General features: G+C 51.0%; 7 protein-coding genes across 7 annotated transcripts; 4 read left to right on the top strand and 3 right to left on the bottom strand.

Moving 5' to 3' along the window:
- Positions 1 to 278: 278 nt before the first annotated feature.
- AYO21_06444 (NADH-ubiquinone oxidoreductase 49 kDa subunit, mitochondrial) lies at positions 279 to 2,002 on the bottom strand (the record flags this gene model as incomplete). The annotated part of the gene is made up of 2 exons (XM_022656404.1): positions 279 to 1,037; positions 1,085 to 2,002. 2 exons carry the CDS (start codon positions 2,000 to 2,002, stop codon positions 279 to 281), a joined length of 1,677 nt encoding a protein of 558 aa, XP_022511380.1.
- A 114-nt stretch (positions 2,003 to 2,116) lies between these two features.
- Positions 2,117 to 3,296, top strand: AYO21_06443 (hypothetical protein; the record flags this gene model as incomplete). Its single annotated transcript, XM_022656403.1, has 2 exons — positions 2,117 to 2,161; positions 2,220 to 3,296. 2 exons carry the CDS (start codon positions 2,117 to 2,119, stop codon positions 3,294 to 3,296), a joined length of 1,122 nt encoding a protein of 373 aa, XP_022511379.1.
- A 272-nt stretch (positions 3,297 to 3,568) lies between these two features.
- Positions 3,569 to 4,931, bottom strand: AYO21_06442 (hypothetical protein; the record flags this gene model as incomplete). Its single annotated transcript, XM_022656402.1, has 2 exons — positions 3,569 to 4,817; positions 4,870 to 4,931. The coding sequence occupies 2 exons, from the start codon at positions 4,929 to 4,931 to the stop codon at positions 3,569 to 3,571; spliced, it is 1,311 nt and encodes a 436-aa protein (XP_022511378.1).
- Positions 4,932 to 5,543: 612 nt separating this feature from the next.
- Positions 5,544 to 10,629, top strand: AYO21_06441 (hypothetical protein; the record flags this gene model as incomplete). Its single annotated transcript, XM_022656401.1, has 7 exons — positions 5,544 to 6,076; positions 6,140 to 6,549; positions 6,602 to 6,964; positions 7,012 to 7,098; positions 7,186 to 8,883; positions 9,698 to 10,127; positions 10,179 to 10,629. 7 exons carry the CDS (start codon positions 5,544 to 5,546, stop codon positions 10,627 to 10,629), a joined length of 3,972 nt encoding a protein of 1,323 aa, XP_022511377.1.
- Positions 10,630 to 11,583: 954 nt separating this feature from the next.
- AYO21_06440 (hypothetical protein) lies at positions 11,584 to 13,416 on the bottom strand (the record flags this gene model as incomplete). Its single annotated transcript, XM_022656400.1, has 3 exons — positions 11,584 to 11,676; positions 11,986 to 13,071; positions 13,135 to 13,416. The coding sequence occupies 3 exons, from the start codon at positions 13,414 to 13,416 to the stop codon at positions 11,584 to 11,586; spliced, it is 1,461 nt and encodes a 486-aa protein (XP_022511376.1).
- A 1,322-nt stretch (positions 13,417 to 14,738) lies between these two features.
- Positions 14,739 to 16,719, top strand: AYO21_06439 (hypothetical protein; the record flags this gene model as incomplete). The annotated part of the gene is made up of 2 exons (XM_022656399.1): positions 14,739 to 14,909; positions 14,959 to 16,719. The coding sequence occupies 2 exons, from the start codon at positions 14,739 to 14,741 to the stop codon at positions 16,717 to 16,719; spliced, it is 1,932 nt and encodes a 643-aa protein (XP_022511375.1).
- A 424-nt stretch (positions 16,720 to 17,143) lies between these two features.
- On the top strand, positions 17,144 to 18,681 carry AYO21_06438 (hypothetical protein; the record flags this gene model as incomplete). Its single annotated transcript, XM_022656398.1, has 2 exons — positions 17,144 to 17,302; positions 17,353 to 18,681. 2 exons carry the CDS (start codon positions 17,144 to 17,146, stop codon positions 18,679 to 18,681), a joined length of 1,488 nt encoding a protein of 495 aa, XP_022511374.1.
- Positions 18,682 to 18,978: the final 297 nt, after the last annotated feature.

Here is an 18,978-nt window from a genome sequence, read left to right as displayed (position 1 = left end):
CTAGAGAAGAAAAGGAGAGTAATTGGGTACGTACGAATGAATGGAATGAAAGGTAGTGGGTAATGGATGGCGCGTTCCACGGTGACGCGTTACACGGTTGGCGCATTACAAGGTGGTCCGACTTAGGTCGAATTCACAATACAGTCAGTCACATGACTGCCCACGTGACTTTCTGATATAGAATCACCACCATACCACTATTTACAAATCCACGACGAGACATGATAATTCAACAATTCTGCAGCTATTTGAGCTAGAATAAACCCTCTGCTCCTGAACTAACGATCTACCTCTCCGAAGACCAGATCCATTGTCCCGATTATGGCTACTGCATCAGCAAGTAGATGGCCACGGCTGATCTGATCGAAACAGCCCAGGTGGGCGAATCCAGGTGCTCGAACTTTACATCGGTATGGTCGTTCGCTTCCGTCGCTGACGAGATAGACGCCCATTTCTCCCTTGGGGGCTTCAATCGCGCTGTAGGTATCTCCTGGTGGAACAGTATAGCCTTTGGTGAAGAGCAAAAAGTGGTGAATGAGGGCCTCCATGTTCTCCTTCATAGCTGCTCGTGGGGGCGGGGCAATCTTGTAATCTTCGACTTTGACAGGACCCGGAGGCATCTGGTTCAGGCACTGATGGATGATGCGTAAAGATTGTCGGAACTCTTCCATTCGGCACAGGTATCGATCGTAACAGTCACCATTCTGACCAACTGGCACATCGAATTCGACCTTATCGTAGGCATCATAGGGCTGACTCTTCCGAATGTCCCAGGGAACGCCGGAGCCTCGCAGCATGACGCCGGAGAAGGAATAGTTGAGCGCATCAGCAGCGGAAACGACACCAACGCCCTTTGTTCTGCCGATCCAGATACGGTTGTCTGTCAGGAGTTCCTCAGTCTCGTCAATGCGATCACCGAACTGAGTTGCCCATGCATAGATATCGTCCAGTAATCCAAGGGGAAGGTCTGCCTTGACACCACCAGGGCGCACATATGCAGCATGCAAGCGTGCACCTGAGACACGTTCGTAGAATTCCTGTACTCCAGTTAGCGAATAGCACAACATTTGGTGTCTTCCCATACCATGAGCTTCTCTCGCTCCTCGAAACCCCACAGGAAAGGAGTCAGAGCGCCAACATCCATAGCGTGCGAAAGAATCGACATCAGGTGATTCAATATCCTTGTGATTTCCCCAAACATGGTCCGAATGTATTTGGCTCGCTCCGGAATGTCGATATTGAGCAGCTTCTCGACGGCGAGCGAGAAACATTGCTCGTTGGTCATCATCGAAACGTAGTCAAATCGGTCGAAATATGGCAGAGCCTGGAGATATGTCTTGTACTCGATCAATTTTTCCGTCCCCCGATGTAGCAGTCCTACGTGAGGATCTGCGCGGACAATTTCTTCACCATTGAGCTCGAGAATCAGACGCAACACTCCGTGTGCGGCGGGATGTTGCGGACCAAAGTTTACTGTATAATGTCGGATCTTTCTTGTCTCGTAGTCATCACCCAAGCTCGTATCGGGGGCTTTATTGATCAAGTTGGAGTCTTGCTGGACGTGCTTGGTGAAGGTAGAATCAGTGGGACTGATGGTCGTGGATAAAGGTCCACCAGGGGTTTCGGGGTTGGGAGCAGAGATGGGCCCGGTGGTGCTAGGTTCTGCCCTTCGAGGAGCGGTCGACGAGATCGAACGGGAGAAAAGGAGCGACTGCCTCTGTCTCGAGGGAAGCTGAAGATTTGGTGTGCGGCAAAGTCGTTTTGAAGAGTGTGCGTGCCGGCTCGCAGCTCGCACAAATGAGGCCGCCATCGTCATGCTTGTCCTTTTTGGCACGAGGCCAGAAGAGAGAGGGCGCAATTGTCGTCGAGTCGATGCTTCAAGGTTGGCCGCATCAATCGAAGTAGAAGTGCCTCTCAAGTGTGCCCTTGGCCACTGAGGGAGGAAGTCAATGACAGCGACTGGGATAGCTTCGCCAATACGTCCAGCTATTACCGGAGCCATGATTGGTGGGAATTACGAGTCTCCACTAGCTTATGTAATTCCAATTTTGGAGAATCTTTTTGATTCAATTTTGTCGCTCGAGGGACATACTGCGGACAACTATTCAACTCCCCCATGGCTCCCTTACAGCACTCACACGACGGTCTTGACAGGCGGAAGGTAGGTCGCGTGTGTCTGAAGAATGTGTTACAGGACTGACTGCTGACCCCATTGGCAGGTTGTTGGTATCAACGCCGAGACCGTCACCAATATCACATCAACCGACTTCCCGGGTCACCATGCGGGCGAGGACAACTCTTGGTCGACCGACAAATTCGAGAACAATCTGAAAATACTCTTCCACCAGAATCAAAGAAATGAAGCCACATTCTCCCTTGTCGGAGTCGACGCCTCTGTCGCCAACGCTTTCCGCCGCATCCTGCTCGCCGAAGTGCCTACCTTGGCCATTGAAAAGGTCTATGTTCAGAACAACACCTCTGTGATAGCGGATGAGGTCCTCGCCCATCGGCTAGGACTCATACCATTGAAAGGAAGCCTCGAGGGTTTCAAAGAGTTCAGAATATTTGTCGAGCCGCATTCTGACAGTGGTTCGAAGGGGACGGGTTTGACGGATAGAAACACAGTGGTGCTCAAGCTAAAAGTCAAATGCGAACGAAATCCACAGGCGGATAGAAACGCGACAGAGCCAGAAGAAAAATACATCAACAGCAGCGTCTATTCACGACATATTGAATTCCAGGCTCAAGGGGTACAGGAAGTACTTTTCGACAAGGAGCCGATTCAAGCAGTTAGTCCAGATATATTGATCGCCAAATTACGGCCAGGTCAAGAAATCGACTTGGTCATGCACGCACACATGTCCAAGGGTGGTGACCACGCAAAGTTCTCACCTGTGGCAACTGCTACATATCGCCTCCTGCCCACCATAAACATCACGAAACCCATTCTAGGGGCAGACGCGCGAAAATTCCAAAAATGCTTCCCTCCGGGCGTGATCGACCTCGAACGTGTGACACCCTCGGACGCGGCTTCGGACGAACCAGCATACCACAACCGTGAAGGTGATGAGAAGGCTGTCGTCAAAGATCCCATGCGCGACACTGTTTCACGAGAATGCCTCCGGCACGAGGAGTTCAAGGGGAAAGTCAAGCTGGGTAGGGTACAAGATCATTTCATCTTCAACATTGAGAGCACCGGCCAATTCCCGAGTGATGTCTTGTTCTTGGAAAGTGTCGATATCCTGAAGAAGAAGGCGACGAGACTATTGAAGGCGTTGGAAGAAATCGGGAAATGACCACCCACGGAAAGTGATCCCCGTCCAGGACACTGAGCATGTGATATGATCATGACTTGCATCTCTTGGCGTTTCATGCATTGCAGGTTTTGTGCGCTTCTCTAGATACCTCGGATTGCAAAATCAGAAAAGTTCTTTGCTTGTGCAAACTTGGTAACAAGCAGCAGGTGACGTGGTGAATGATTCTCCTCCGAGGATCAATCCTGCTCTTCAACCAGTCTTTCAAAGTATTTCCGCAATCAGGCTGGGCCTTCGACTCTATACTCTTTTTTTCACTTCTTGTACACCAGCCGAAACTTGAAACTGATCATGAATGCCGCATCACTGACACCTACTTCCTCGCCGTCACTCACCAACTCCCTCATTCTCTTCACCAGGTTGGGTCTTGTCTGCTCTTCCAAGCTCTTCGGAGCTTGTACATATAGCGTCTTCGCTTCCGTCCTTATACTCGGCTTCTTGAGTTGGGCTTCAGCCCTTTCAGCCAGGCTTGCGAGGAAGTCTTCCAGCGTCCACTCCGGATCAATGGTTAGCGTTTGGGCTAGGTTGCCGCATACCGGGCAATCCTCCTTCTTCTCCGCCGCAAAGGTGTATGTGTAAAGGCCACCCTCGTTGGAGTCGCCCGTGTACATCATGTAATTTTCCAGAAAGGGCGCGCAGCCTGTCGCAATTTTCAAGGCCTCGTTGCAACAACTCGCCGCGATAATCGCATTTGTGGACGCGATTGCCGGGATGATGTTTTTCACCACACCCTGGGTCATCGAGTACGTTACCCCTGAGATATTGAACTCATTCGCGCGTTTCAAGGCGGTGGTGTATAACCAGGAGATGTGTTCCGGATCGTCGGTGTCGAGCGTTTCACCTTTGCGTTGTTCTTCCCACGCTATGATGTGCGCCCACTCTATACAATGTTGAGGTTGGCGCGGGATGGTGGCCAACGTGCACAAGGGCACAGCAGCACGAGGCGCATGCATGGAGAGCTGGCACTCAATGCAAGAAGTGAGACTCGGGAGGATTACTCGCGCTTGGCCTTTGAACCCTTCGGTGCCGCCATCAATCAGAGGTTTAAGGGATTCGGGGTTTTCCATGTCGACCATGTCTACCAGTGTGGCGTTTATCCAGCGCCGGGCCTCGATGCTGTCGAGTCCACATATGACTAACTTGAATTGCATGTAGTATTCTTCGTCCTTGTCCTGGATCTTACCATTGTAAGGGGTGATCTTGACGCCAGGAACGCGTTTCTCCACGAATGCCGCGGCGACTTCAGCTTTAAATTTTCCTACATCGGACTGGCGGAAGAGGAATTGACGGTTCAAATTGGACACATCGATGGTGTCCATGTCGATAACGTGAATATCCTTGAAGCCGGACAATGCGAGGTTCTTCAGAATCTCACATCCTAGCCCGCCGGCGCCGATCACAAGGACTCGTGACGACTCCAGTGTATTGATGGTCTCTTCTCCAGGTACAAATTCATCTCCGGCATATGGTGAGGTGGTTGATAGAAGACGGTCAAGATAGGTCCTTGGATTCATGTTAGATATGGGCACTCAGCACAACCTTGGATCAGGCTTACCATCGATCGCGTGGAGGTGTGGGAGTGCCATTTGTGAGAAGTGATGAGATGGGTATCGACATGTTGAGTTTAGGACTAAGCGGTCCTCGTCGGGGACTGCCCAGGGTGGAAATATCTGAGAACGAAGAAGTGATGGAGTCGCAGCTCGATAGGTAGTCAGCCAAACAGAGGAGGCTTTCTCTGAGGTTCCTGGCTCGTCACACATGCATTGGCTGGGAGACACAGCATGTCAAGAGCCCACCGTCAGCCCTTAAAGTGATATATCGCATCAAGCCTTGTGGAATGGCACTGAGAAGATTGATGCTCGGAAAGTTGTAGGGCGAGGAGGTCTTGTGTAAGCTTCTGACCTCCGTTTTCCTGTGTACAGTACTTCGTGCCTTGTAGGTCATTGGTACCTGGAAGGTGGCGCATCTTGGCGGAGAAGGCGGGCACACCCAGGCGGTTAGTATTATTATGTCACGGGCACCATTGTATCATTCGAGTACCCAAGCACCCAAGCAGGTGCCCGGCTTCCCAGTACCTTGTACCTAGAGTGGCCTGTGGCAGAAAGCACCTGGGCGGTCACGCAGGCAGCCTTGTCCCTGGCTGTGGCCTCACACACCTCGTCCTCTTCGAACATTCGAGCAGGCTGCGCCATTCGCCTCAAATCACCACAACAGTATGCAACTGCAGACATGGAAAGTCTATTGGAGCCCGTCAAGACCACCCGCAACCTGCAGAATAGCATCAATAACCTCGAAGCCCTGTCGCTAAGGGAACCAGTGCCTGCATCACGCACAGCCACTGGCAAACCCAAGATATCTGTGCTCGACATCACAACAGAGACCAGCGACAACGCAAGCGATACATTTAGTCTCCGTCCATCGACTGAGACGTCTATAGGTTCGACATCTGCAGAGACACAAAAGACGAATCATAAGCGTCTCGACTCCACTGCATTCCTTCGAAAGAGTTACTTGGACAAAGCCCCCCAAGCCTCCCTACCAGATGATGCGCTTGAGATTCTGAAGAATCAGCCAAATACTGAAGACCTGGCAGCGGTTCTACAGTATCTCCAGTATGGCATTGAAGGGAGACATGACTTCAATATCCACGTCCCCGGCCCGAAGGCTTCCCAGATCATCAACGTACTTGTCACCATCACCATCCCTGATCAATGGCTTCATCTGCGACAATCTACTCTTTCGAGGACAAATACGCAGCTCAGGTCAGCACTGCTACTATCACTTACTAGTGTCGCAGGACTCGGGGCACTCTTGATGCATATCAGACGCCTCTCTTCTCTCACCACCAGTCAAGATCGGTCAGTTATGGAAGATACTGTTGCTGTATTATCGTCAATCCTCGCTGGCAACATGATTATATCAAAATTTCTATCCCATGCTACTAGAACTATTCCCACAGATACACAGCGCCGCGTATTCTGGCAAGAGGCGACAGCTCTACTTGCAGGCAGCAAGATCCTCACATCCATGTCTCAAGTCCTTGCCACGATTCGGGATCTGGATGGGCTAGGAGAGAATGAGAAATGGCTTGGAGACGGAAACGAGTACTCAAGATGGCTTGGATGCAATATTTCGACCGCCGCAATGAGCATCAATGCATCACCCGGTTCCAATACTCAAGAGATGAGCCTTCTCTGCCTGGTTCTGAAGAGGGGGCTTAATCTTGGGTATCGTGGTATAACTTGTCCGGGCGTATCTACATAGAAACCTTGCTGACCAAAGGATAGATACACTCATCAGCGAGCTCTACAACTCACTACTGCTTGGTAAACGAGCGTTGTGGACTCCAATGCACATGTTGGTCCAGGGTCTCCCAAACTACGACCAAAAGGTTCTCTTTGATACCGTCCTGCGAGACCTTGCACGGAGATCTTTCGGAAGCGGAGCAAGTATTTTGGAACCCAAGGAATTGCTGATAATGAACACCTCCATTGTTGGAGGAGTGGCAGCCCTGATCAGTGGACTTGTGCAACACAATCCCATTCTAGAAGCGCATGTTATCCACTGGCTGACGAGCACGAACGGAGAGTATGCTGGCCTCGGCCTCGACGCCCGTAGGGCCGTGATTGCAACCTTGGCAGCGAGGCAGAGTAAATCACAGTGTCATACTCCTTTGCGGCAGGCTAACTGGTACCAGGCAAACTTGAACAAGTTCTTGAGAGAAGCTTGGAGAACTTTGGGAATAAAATGCAAATTCAGCGCGATGCCATCCTGCAGCAGGAGTGTAAGTGAACTCTACAAAGTCCGCACACTATTCGATGCTTGTGCCAGATGGAAGATCCTGTGCTTACATATGCTTGGGCTTTTGTAGCGACCGCCCAGATCATCATGCTTGCTTTCGGCTACCTCAATCGTTTGGATCATAGCGCGGCCAAGAAGGTATCAAGTTCCGGCGTTTTCATTCGGACAGTTTCCAATCGACTTTCTGCATCAATACCTCGTGCCCGGCTTTTGGGGATGATAGTTGCAGTCGCAGTCTCGAGACTAGTAGATGAGCCGGGAAAGGTCATGAACTTTGGCGTCGAGGAGATGGAAGGGGAGGAGGTGGAGCGATGGTTGAATTTGGTCAACATACACGATGCAGTGGGGAGTTTGGATCAACTCCTAAAGAAAACGGCCGAGCCCTTGAAAAAGCGCCCATTACAGGCCACGCCAAAACCTCTGCGTCGCAAACGTTTAGCAGCAGAGTCACGACCTCAAAGTTCTAAGATCATGGCCATTGAAGAACTTCCTGATTCAGACGGAGAAGATTCGACTGGGGAAGAGGAGGATCTACCCCCTTACCCGCCACCAGATTCCGACCCTTCAGATTCTGACGAAGATCCTACACTGGTCAATCGCAACAAACCCACCCCTCCTGTCTACATCTCGTCTCTGATCAAGCAGCTCAACACTGACAACGACCCTCCCGTTGTTGAACTAGCAATCAAGACTGCTCCTTCGTTGATACGTCGAAAAGCTAACTTTGGGGACGAATTGTCAGCGAATATCTTCCAACTGGCTTCATCTCTTGTCAATTTGCAGGAAGGAATGTCAAAAGAAGACTTGCAACAATCCAGACTGGAAGCCGTGATCGCATGTCTGGTTGCAAAACCCAGGTTAATGGGACCCTGGATCATTAGCACCTATTTCGAAGGGGATTTCTCTTTGGCAACACGTGCAACCCTCTTGACAGCAATATCTCTAGGGTCAAGAGAGCTGGCAGGAATCGACGATGACATTGACAATCCCTCTGCGACCAAAGGTCTACACGAACCCTCATTCCCGTCGAATCGATTACCACCTCGTCTTGAACCGCACTATTCCTCGGCACCGGTTGACACCATTTCGACGAACTTGTCTTATCGCACACTTCAGCCTATGGCCCTACAAGCGGCCGACAAGCTGACTGGACCAGGTGTGCTCAAGGTCCGAACATTCTCTTCGCGCATGGAAGTCGCCGCCAAAACAGCGGCGAAGCTCGAAGCCCGGTCCAAACGCATTCCAAAGGATCTACACAAGCTTCTTGCCGAAGCACTGTATCTACCAATGTGTTCGCGACTATCGCTTCTCCTCACCTCACTAGTCACATCACCTTACCTGGCGAATTCCACCCTCCTCCACCCCTCATTGGTGAAGCTAAGCCTGCAAACACTCATAATCATCATTTCCACCATAGGTCCTAACGCTCTACAACTCCCTGCGTTGACCCACGAATCCCTTTTAATGTTGACAACACTCCACACTCTTCCTGCTCTCGCACACGACCCAATCATCCTGCCTCCAATTCTTCATTTGATCCTGACACTGCTGGATCTCAATATCGAAGCTGGGAAAACTTCCGAGGAACGGCTGATTACAGACTTTGGCCCCATGTTTGCAGAATTAGTGTCGTGGACTAGAAGCCTCGGAGATCACGCTTCAATCCCTGAAGTTGATAATGATCCTGGATTGGGAATGGCAATGCCCTGGTCTGTCCTTGCAGCAGGGATACAGGTCAAGTGGCAGGAAGTTGGACGGAAATTCCAGGGTAGGATGTTGGGTTTGATGGCAGGCACAGACTTCGACTCGTTTTAAGTGTCGAGTCCGTTATTCTGCTGGTGGTACTTCTAGTTTGACCAAGCTAGGACGTGAGAAAGACACAATGCTGTCTTCCACCTGAGTTGGTTGGAGTCATGATCCTTGGGAAATGTTACAAAGCGCCCTCTAGAATGGATATGGCACCTTCAACTACTGACATGTCTAGACCTACTTACAGAACTACTTTCTCCTCCTATATATAAATTGGGAGCTATATGCAGCTGGAACATAGCCTTGCTTCTCGACATCAACCGAAGGTAGCGTTCTCTTTGCCCCTTAACGAGACGGGAATGGGATGACGAAAAAGGAGAACTGCAAGGCTGGCGCTCAATACGGGGCAAGTTGGCAACAAGCCATAGATGTTGCCAAGACGCTATACCAGATTCAACTTTTTCTCGCCAATGGTCGCAGTTACATATGTACCTTGGATGCAGATGCTACAGAAAGACCTGCGTCTCTGCTCCATTTGGAATCAACCATTCCCGCATTGCTGATTTTAGGTCTCTGCGTCTTATATTTTGCCCTACTAGCCTTCAGGTGTCGAGATGTAAGCATATGGTATTGTTCAAGGTGAAATTGGCCTGCTGATGAAAGAGCCAGGTTTTCCCTACGCCGTTGTGCATCGCGCTTTCTCACTTCCAGACCTTCCCTTATCTCTTCTTCAAGAACATACTCCTCTGTCAGTACTACTCCGTCCCGATTGATCGGTAGAACCACCGCCCCTTATGCTCAGCAACGGCGATATGCTACAACTCAAGAAAAAGACAATAAACCTCCGACCACTGGAGTCGAGCCTACAAAATCTGCTCCCGTTGCTGCAGAATCGGCAAATATCACCGAAGCTACAGATGAATCCCTTCCGGCTGCGGTGATCAATGAAAAGCTCACAGCTGAGACCGGTCCTGCACCGACCGGTTCTGCGCCCGCAGTTGCAGAGACCGCCAATGCAACCGAAGCAACAGAGGAGGCATTGCCTGCTGCTGAGACGGGCGAAAAGTTGGCAGCTGATGTAAAATCTACACCTTCCCAGTCAGCGACCCTGAGCCATGCTAGCATGTTTGACCGGAAGCCCACACTATACATTGGCAACTTGTTCTTCGATGTTACTGAAAGCGACCTCGTCAAAGAATTCGCTCGTTTCGGACCTGTAACCAAGTGCAAGATTGTTCGAGACAGCCGTGGCTTGAGCAAAGGGTGAGTTTCTGCTGAACTGCGGCCTATGACGCCTTGCTAACACTGTTTTAGATTCGGGTATGTCGACTTCTCAACACAAGAGGCTGCAGACGCAGCTATGGAGCGTCTCAACATGTCGCTCTTCGAAGGTCGTCGCATCACAGTCCAGTATGCTGCGCGCCCGAGCGGCGTACTTGACAACCAGAACGTCGAGCGCAAGCCGCTCAACCCTCCTTCGAAAACTCTCTTCATTGGGAATATGTCCTTCGAAATGACCGATCGTGACCTCACGAATTTGTTCCGTGGTATCAGAAATGTCATCGATGTCCGGGTGGCCATTGATCGACGCACCGGACAACCGAGAGGATTTGCGCATGCTGACTTCATTGATGTCAAGAGCGCCATGGAAGCAATGAAGGTGTTGCAAGAGAAGGAGATCTACGGCCGGAGATTGAGAGTCGATTTCTCATACTCGTCAGCGAACAGGGCTCCAAGGAACGATCCGCCTGCTGAGAATAACTAAACTGCCTCGAACAGGAAGCCCTCGTCGCTTTGTTGTCTGAGTCAGCCCCCGTCCTGTCCTTGCCGCAGTGCATCACCTTGTTTCGGGCAAAGACAACCACTTCCAGTCGCTTGCCCCACGCTCCTAAAGTTCCAAATTTGAGTGAAGCCGACCCGAGATTCAAGGGACCTGTTTCTTCCGGGTGGAACTGTGACCACCGACTCTCCCTTCGGCGCTCTCTTCACCGTGAATTCAGAAAAGGATCACGGGAGCATACATGCACTGAAGGTCCACCAAACGCATGGAACGTACAATGGGGAATGATTGCCAGGCTCGGGCAGTGCGGCAGGTTCAAGAGTGCGGCTTCTCTCTTCAAACCTATATTTGTAACAATGTAACACGAGCGTGCTGGAATATGGTTGTGAGGCTTGGGTGTACATGTTTTACTATGACCTGCTATGCTTATAGTTATCAATACGCAGGTAGATGGTTTGAAGGGGCAAAGGCTGAAAGAGGATTTTTGGCCACAAGCGGGGGACAGCCACGAGCAAAAAAAGGGGGCGAATGTGAAAATTGGTGAAGACCAGAAAGGAGCACCATTGCTTGAACGTCTCTCGCCTGTCAGCACGAGTAGATAGTCATGATACTCGGTGTGTACGATTGTAATATAGAAAGATAATCTCCATTCCCTGACGAAACACCTCAGACCTGAAACACCGCGAGGCTAATGTATCTAGGATACCAAGACCATGGACCGAACTATTCTTGATTCATTAATGCCTGATTAAACAGTCTTACCTCTTGGACAGGCGGGGCCTTTCTTTCTTCCTTCTACCCAGCTTTTTCTCATATTCTTTTTCAGTTCACTAGCTCATTATTGGATGAGGATGAAGATGAGGATGAGGATGATGTGATCGAGCGGTGCGGAGGGGGTGGAGCCGTTGACGGGTGTGGTTACCCGACCAGAGAATAGAATCATCGCGGGGTCAGCTTGACTTTGAGCTCGTCGACGAAGATGCTCATGGTGCGGACCGTCTCGAGGTCTTGCTTGGGGTTTAGCAATTCGATCTGTATGGTGAGAGAGAAGGGGCGTCAGTTTGAAGACTCGATCAAGAAGAGACATTCGGGAGGTTAGTCGTCAGACAGAGATGGAGGCAAGCAGGCAAGCAAGCAAGCAAGCAGGTAAGTGAGTGGAAGGGAGGAAGTGAGTAGATGAGTTAAGTCTGGTGAAGAGAGCGTATAGGGCAGGACGTTTCAAAGTAAAGTCCAAAAAGCATAAGCAGAGCGGAATGAGGCTTTGTAGAGCAAGAAGAACCAAACGAACGAAACCCTCAGAAGGAGAAGGGGAAAGGGGGCACGATGGAGAGGAAGACGTACATCGAAACGATTCAATAGCTCAGGAAGAAATTTCTTCATCTCCACCCACGCAATGTGTTGTCCGACGCAAGTCCTCCTCCCTCCGGAGAAGTACAGATTGGCGCGCTCCATTTGAGAGAGTTGTCCCTCGTCGGCCTCGATCCATCGTTCCGGTCTGAACTCGTCGACTCTGTCGCCCCAGATGGACGGGTCGCGATTCAAGGCGTGCGTATTGATTGCAACGACAGTACCAGGCGGAATGTAGACGCCGGAGATCTGCATGCCAGCGCCGTCAATGGGGACCTCGCGCTCCATCGGGTCAAGCACAAGCGGTTGTAAGCGGCTGGCTTCCTTAAAACAGGCTTCCAGATAGCGGAGCCTCGAGACCGACTGCCATGAAGGCGGAGAGGCGAGCTTTGCATCTTCGAGCTCAGCCTTCAACTTGGCCAGGGTGCGTGGATTGGCGAGAAGGTAGTATAAGGCGACGTTGAGGGACGCCGCCGTAGTTTCGGCACCCGCATGAATCGTCGAGATGAGGAGGCCAATAATGGTTGATCTGTCAAATGTGGCGGGATCACGCTCACTTGCCTGCAGATACCGGTCGAGAAGGTCGGAATGGGTGCCCAACCCACCCTTTTCAAGCCGAGTTTGAAGGCGTTCTGTTGCAAGTTTAGCAAGGACAGATGTCCCGCTCGTGCCCCTGGTAGCGAGGCGGTTCTTGTAAATGAGCCTTTCAAGTTTGGGCAGGGCTTGCCAGTCGTGCCAATGTCCGAAGCGCAGACGGGCAGCTTCCAATGTGTTTCCAAGGTCTGACTGCTTTTCCAAGAAACCCTGATCGTCGCTAAAGGCGATGTTACAGATGGTGTCAAAAGCGAAGAAGATGACCAATCTGGCGATGTTCAGCTCCGAATCCCCATTGATGAGCCGGTACATCAGATTGTTGATATTGCTGTCGATGTGGGACTCGTAGTCAAGGATGGCCGTGGTTGAGAAGGCGCCAATGATCTGCCTCTTGATCGTGGAGACGCGGGCTTCGTCTCGCTCAGTAATAAAGGAGCTTATCAGCTTCCCATTAACTGCTTGTAAGGCTATCTCGTACGATTCTGCCTATGAAGAGGAGGCGAGTCAGCCCTCGCTGGAACTTTTGGAACGGCCGAACATAATACATACCTTGGGCAATGCATTCCTAGTGCTGAAGACGACACCCACAGCCGACGCATCACTGAACAAGACTCTGTTTGGGCCGTACCTCACAACCGAGCCATACTGCCTATCCAGCGCTAGAGCGATAGAATCAAAGTATTCGTTATTCCAGGTCTTCCTAAACAACCATAAGTTGGTGAATTTGGCCGCAAGAGGGCCTGGGATATGTCTCAATCTCCAGTATTGAACGATGGACCTGAGAATGATATACGCAATGGCGACTGCCCCCAGAAGTAGGGGAATCGTCATAGGGGACCCAACAGAAGCGATCATAGTATAGAATGGTAGACAGAAATTCCTTTTCTTCAAGGCAGGGGAACGAATAGAAATCCAGGTAATGTTGTCATGTACAAGCAACAATGTACGAGAGACTTATGATGACCCGAAACGTTGGAGACTCCTTTATATGACCATTCTAGCTTACCTCTGGTTTTTGTGATTTGGATACCTCACTTTGGGTGGCCGAACAGGTCCACAACCTTTGGCGGCCTGAAGCAGGATGCAACTGGGAATTAAGTAAGACGATCTCATGAGTTCCTGTTCGGCGCGTTTCGTACTAGTGAGAGTATTCGCGTATTCGTATGCCATGCGTGGCTCGAGTGGATGGTAGAGGACGGATTACATAAACCGCAGGGTGTTGCTTGCAATCGTTGATCCTGCCAGGTGTAGAGACTGGTCCTCGCCTTCTTAGGTATCACCATCGCGGCCCGCAGACGGCTTGCGGCCAGCAGATAGCACCAGAAGATACTTCAGAAGAGCAGTCCGAAGGATTTGGAGGCGGCATGTTGCAATGTGTCGTAAGGAATCTGAGAACCAGCATCTGAGGCTAAGGAGTGAGGCCTTGAACATCGTATTAGGGATACCCTTGTCAGCACGACTTGCCGAAAGCTTGTACAGATACTTGCTTCTCGGTGAGTGATAGCCTTTCACTGCTTGATTATGTTGACATTGTGTGTGGTTGATGTATGGTGAAGTCACCTTGCTTAGGCCTTGCTCATTAGTCAACCCCGCCGATTAATTGCGGTTTTAGGGGAGAGAGGCGAGACTCAAGGAGCAATACTCGACAACGGAGAGGTTTCTGACATTTTCTAACGTGAGACGGCCACTGTAGCCGACAATATCTCGACAAACCTGAATGGGGAAGTGGGATAAAGGGACAGAGCGTAGAGAGGCAGGTACACCGAGTATAGGCTGTGGGGTGCATGGCACGTGTATCGTTGTGGTCGTTCTTGCCGTCCTCGCCGTGCCTCCGGCTATCGGCTAAACTGGTGGCGTCTCAGCCTTTTTCTGTCTCGGAGAAACACTTTTTCCGCTGCGGTTCTTCATCCTTCTAGACTTGGATACCTGGAAGACTTGCCAGTGCCTCGGTTGCCGCCCCTGCGCCCGCAGCAGACCCGGACCAGGGCCTCCGCCAAACTATGTACGAGTACTCGGTATAATATTATTAAACCAGTTCCATCGCCATCACTGCCGTACTTACAAAAACGTGACTTGACCTGCCCCAAGAAATCAACACGCTCCATCGATTTCTCCCTCTCTTAACCTCTTCAACTCACCTCTAATCAACGACAATGTCTTTTCTTGGGGGCGCCGAGTGTTCAACTGCGGGCAATCCGCTTACCCAATTCAAAAACCATGTTCAGAGCGACAATACCCTCCAACGGGACCGCCTCGTCGGTCGGGCGCAGCCTGGCCTCGAGGAGAGCATGCGGTCACGCATGACGCCCAATGGCTCTGATCAGGTATTGATCTCATACAATGCAGGAAAGGACACTGCTAACTGCGGGCTAGATGATGAACGACTTCATGCAACAATCGGGAATGCCCCAACCCTTCGCAATGGAGCAACTACGACACGACCTCCCCAACCTTCAAGGGATAACGAGGCGATCACCTTCCCCCGGCTGGGCCGCAGAGTTTGACCCGGGCGAACAAGCAAGAATGGAGGCAGCTTTTGTGAATCCCAGGCTCAATGGTCAGAGTCAACCAAGGTTTTCGCCACAGGAATTTGCTCGCTTCCAACAAGCCCAGGCGCAACGAACAGCAAGCCCCATCATGCAGTCCCCATCCATGATGAGCAGCTATCAGAGCCCGATGGGTATGGGATATATGGGTGGCATGAATCTCGGCATGAATTTTGGATCACTACATATGCAACAACAACCCGAGCAAACTACCGACAAGGGAAAGGGGCGCATGGTGGAGCTTGATGATGCCAACTGGGAAGCTCAGTTCAAAGAACTCGAGTCGCAGCACGACAATATCTCAGAACAGGCCAACGAAGCAATACACAGAGAACTCGAGGAAATGGACAGGTCAGTAACATCTCCCGTGGACGGATTTGAAGATTTTGAGAGAGTATGGCATGGAATCCAAGCTGAATATACATCCAGAGAAATGGCCGAGGAAGCTTACAAAGAAGAGCCATTTACTGCAGAAGATTTGGCTGCCTGGGAAAACTTCGATTCCACTATGGGACTCAACACACATCATCCTTTCGAACGAGAGCCGATGCTCGGAGATTATATGTTCGAATCACAGAATCCCTACCTGGAAAACAGCACCAACTCAAGGTCAGCGTTCGAACAAGGAAAAGAGATCCTAGAGTCACATGGCAATCTATCTCTTGCTGCACTGGCCTTTGAGGCTGCCGTGCAACAGGATCCCAACCACGTGGAAGCATGGGTTCTACTTGGCGCTGCTCAGGCCCAAAACGAGAAGGAGTCGCCAGCGATTCGTGCTCTGGAAAAGGCACTCGAGCTTGACCCTAACAACCTTGACGCCTTGATGGCCCTGGCTGTTTCCTATACTAACGAAGGATATGACAGCACAGCCTACCGAACACTGGAGCGCTGGCTAAGTGTCAAATATCCTCAGATCCACCCTCCTGAGAATTTATCGACTCCTACCGAACACGGCTTCACCGATAGAGCGATCTTACACGAAAGAGTGGTAGATCTTTTCATCAAGGCTGCCCAACTCTCACCTTCTGGAGAACATATGGATCCGGACGTGCAGGTTGGACTCGGCGTTCTTTTTTACGGCAACGAGGATTTCGAAAAGGCTGTGGACTGCTTCAAGGCCGCTCTTGCGTCCACAGAGAGCGGAATGGTCAACCGGGAACGCGAAGTGCATCTCCTGTGGAATCGGCTGGGCGCGACGTTGGCCAATTCCGGTCGATCTGAAGATGCCATCACTGCATACTGCAAAGCGTTGGAGGTCAACCCCAACTTTGTTCGCGCACGATATAATCTGGGTGTTTCATGCATTAACATTGGTTGTTACCCTGAAGCAGCTGGACATTTGTTGGGGGCTTTGAATCTGCACCGAGCTGTGAGTGAGCAGGGTCTAGACAAAGCCCGGGAAATAGTTGGAGATGGCAGTGGCGGCATTTCGGATGCCGAGTTGGAGAGAATGATACATCAAAACGAGAGCACAAATCTCTACGACACTCTGCGAAGAGCATTTACGGGCATGGGAAGACGGGATTTGACCGAGAGGGTTGGCGTTGGCATGAATTTGGACCAATTCAGAGGCGAGTTTGACTTCTGAGTCTGTGAAAGAAAAGAAAAAGAGCTACTAGAGAATGAAGCCATGAATCTTTCAGAGGCTTGTTTCTTCTTCCGATGTATCTGCTGGTACTGGACAGCCTTGACCAAGATGACGCAGTTCCTGATTGAGTTTGTATACCCGTCGCATCGCATATGTCGCTTCAACAAGATCAATCTACAGGCACCTGCTTAACTGATTTTGTGAAGCTTTCCTAGTACCCGCTTGGAGAGGTGTCCAGCCTAAGTCGACACCGACATACAACACTCAGCCTCGTGCTTTGTTCGCGAGGTGAGACAAAGTACTAAAGTACTAGGCTGAATTCAGCACTCTGCAGGCAACAGACGACCCCTTCCAACATCCTCAACTAAACAACGCCTGCTGGTAATTCCTCAAAGTGCTGTTACCACATACACATAGACTGACTATGTTTGCAGCACAGCGCCAGTCGCTCCTTGCCCATATCAAGTGGAAACCTGAGCATCATGGCGGTCTCTACTTTATCGAGACAAGTGATGAAGACCCAGCGCGACTTCGACACGGACCCCTTGTAGACGCAGATGTCCATGATTGGGTCCTAAGAAATGTGAGTCCATACGCCGGTACAGACAATCTATTTGACCTGACATGGCCAAGTCTTATGCCCGGAAGTCCACCTCACCACAGCCGAAACTAGGCGGCTTCCGGCTCCTTTTGTGCGATAGATCAACACGGCGAGAAGAATCATCACAGTTTCAAGAGCTTCACATGAGCAGAGACTCGTTTACCCTCCTCGAAGAGGCTTTCTCCCTTTCCGGTGCCACAGTCCAGGCATTTTTCGACCTGGCCGGTGTGCATTCTCGCTTCACCGAGTGCGACGTGGCGACGGGCGAGGTCAAGCACCTCAAGATTCTCATCCAGAGACGCCGAAAACTTGGAGTCGCGGATTGCGTGCTGTCGCTTTGCCACTGTTGTGACACGGGATGGACTTATGGCTTCCTGTGTGGGGAGGGAGTCGTCGAAGCAGCGGAAATCATCAACGCTGAACCGCTCATGCCGGCTTTACTGGACTTGGTTCAGCCGTGTCTTCATCTCAAGTCAGATCCTCTGCTTCTTCCCGCTATGCTACTGAAAATCTACATCGAACGTGTCGCGTTCTTCTTGAGGAGGCAGGTCGCTCAGTTGGATGAGCTGGAGGACGAGATAGGGGTGACCCGTGCCCAGCGTGTGACGAAGATGCGGTCGCTCGAGAACTGGCCAAACGATCTCGACATCAAAAAAATGACGATTGGGTTGCATTCGACGGCCACCGAACTCTACTACTTGAATCGGACTTGTCTCTGGACTCACGAGTGCCTTGAATTTCTTCACAGGCTGGCGGTGGATTGTGCCGAATTCATCAACAAATATCCCGGAGGGTTCCTCGAAATGCGGCAGGGGATTGAGCACGAGACTACCAGGATGAAATGGATAGTTGGCACTCTCGACACGACCAAAGAGAGAGTCGAGGCACAACTTAGCGTCTTGTACTCTGCGGCCAGTCAGAGGGAAAATGCTATCGCCCTCAACTACAGCCGGATGGCACAGGAGCAGAACGAGATCTCCCTCCGCGACGTGCAGATGAACACTCGCATCGCCACGTCGACCAAACAGGACAGCATCGCCATGACAACCTTCACCTTCATCGCAGCCCTCTTCCTGCCGGGGACGTACGTCGCATCGCTATTCAGTATGAGTATGTTCGATTGGCTACCCTCAGACGGAGCTGGTGGTGGCAGTTCACCGAGGCTGTCAGGCAGGTTCTATATATACTGGTGCATCACCGTTCCGTTGACGCTGTTTGTCATGGCAGGATGGTATTTCTGGTACAGAAGAGCAGATCAAGTATGGAAAAGGGAGACGGGATATAGTCTGAATGACAACACAGGTGCCAATAGACGCATAGGAGTGGAGGTGAAGTCTCTTGGATACCGTGCAAGAGCATAGATAGGGGGAGGTCCAAGAGCTGGTGTATTGCTGTTTAGTGAAGTTGGTGCATCATGAAAGGCTCTCCTGCATGCAAGTAGTGGTGCGGTATAGTTCTGTCTGGGTCCCTTCTGTCCCAGGTCGAAAGCTTTGGGATCATCGCATCAAGGAGATTAGTGAAGAGGTGGACAAGGAGGGAAGGTTACGCGGACTGGCGTCAGTTCGCTTCGCCTCGCCGCCCGCCTGTGCTTCATCCACCAATAGTCGAGCAACAGCCCTTGGAAACAAACAGCGACAAACCACTGCATGAACTACTGA

This window comes from Fonsecaea monophora (assembly GCF_001642475.1).
Source record: "Fonsecaea monophora strain CBS 269.37 chromosome Unknown Scaff44, whole genome shotgun sequence".
Classification (NCBI taxonomy): Eukaryota; Fungi; Ascomycota; class Eurotiomycetes; order Chaetothyriales; family Herpotrichiellaceae; genus Fonsecaea; species Fonsecaea monophora.
Note: the sequence above shows the minus strand (reverse complement) of the source record. Positions and strands in the feature narration are given on the sequence as shown.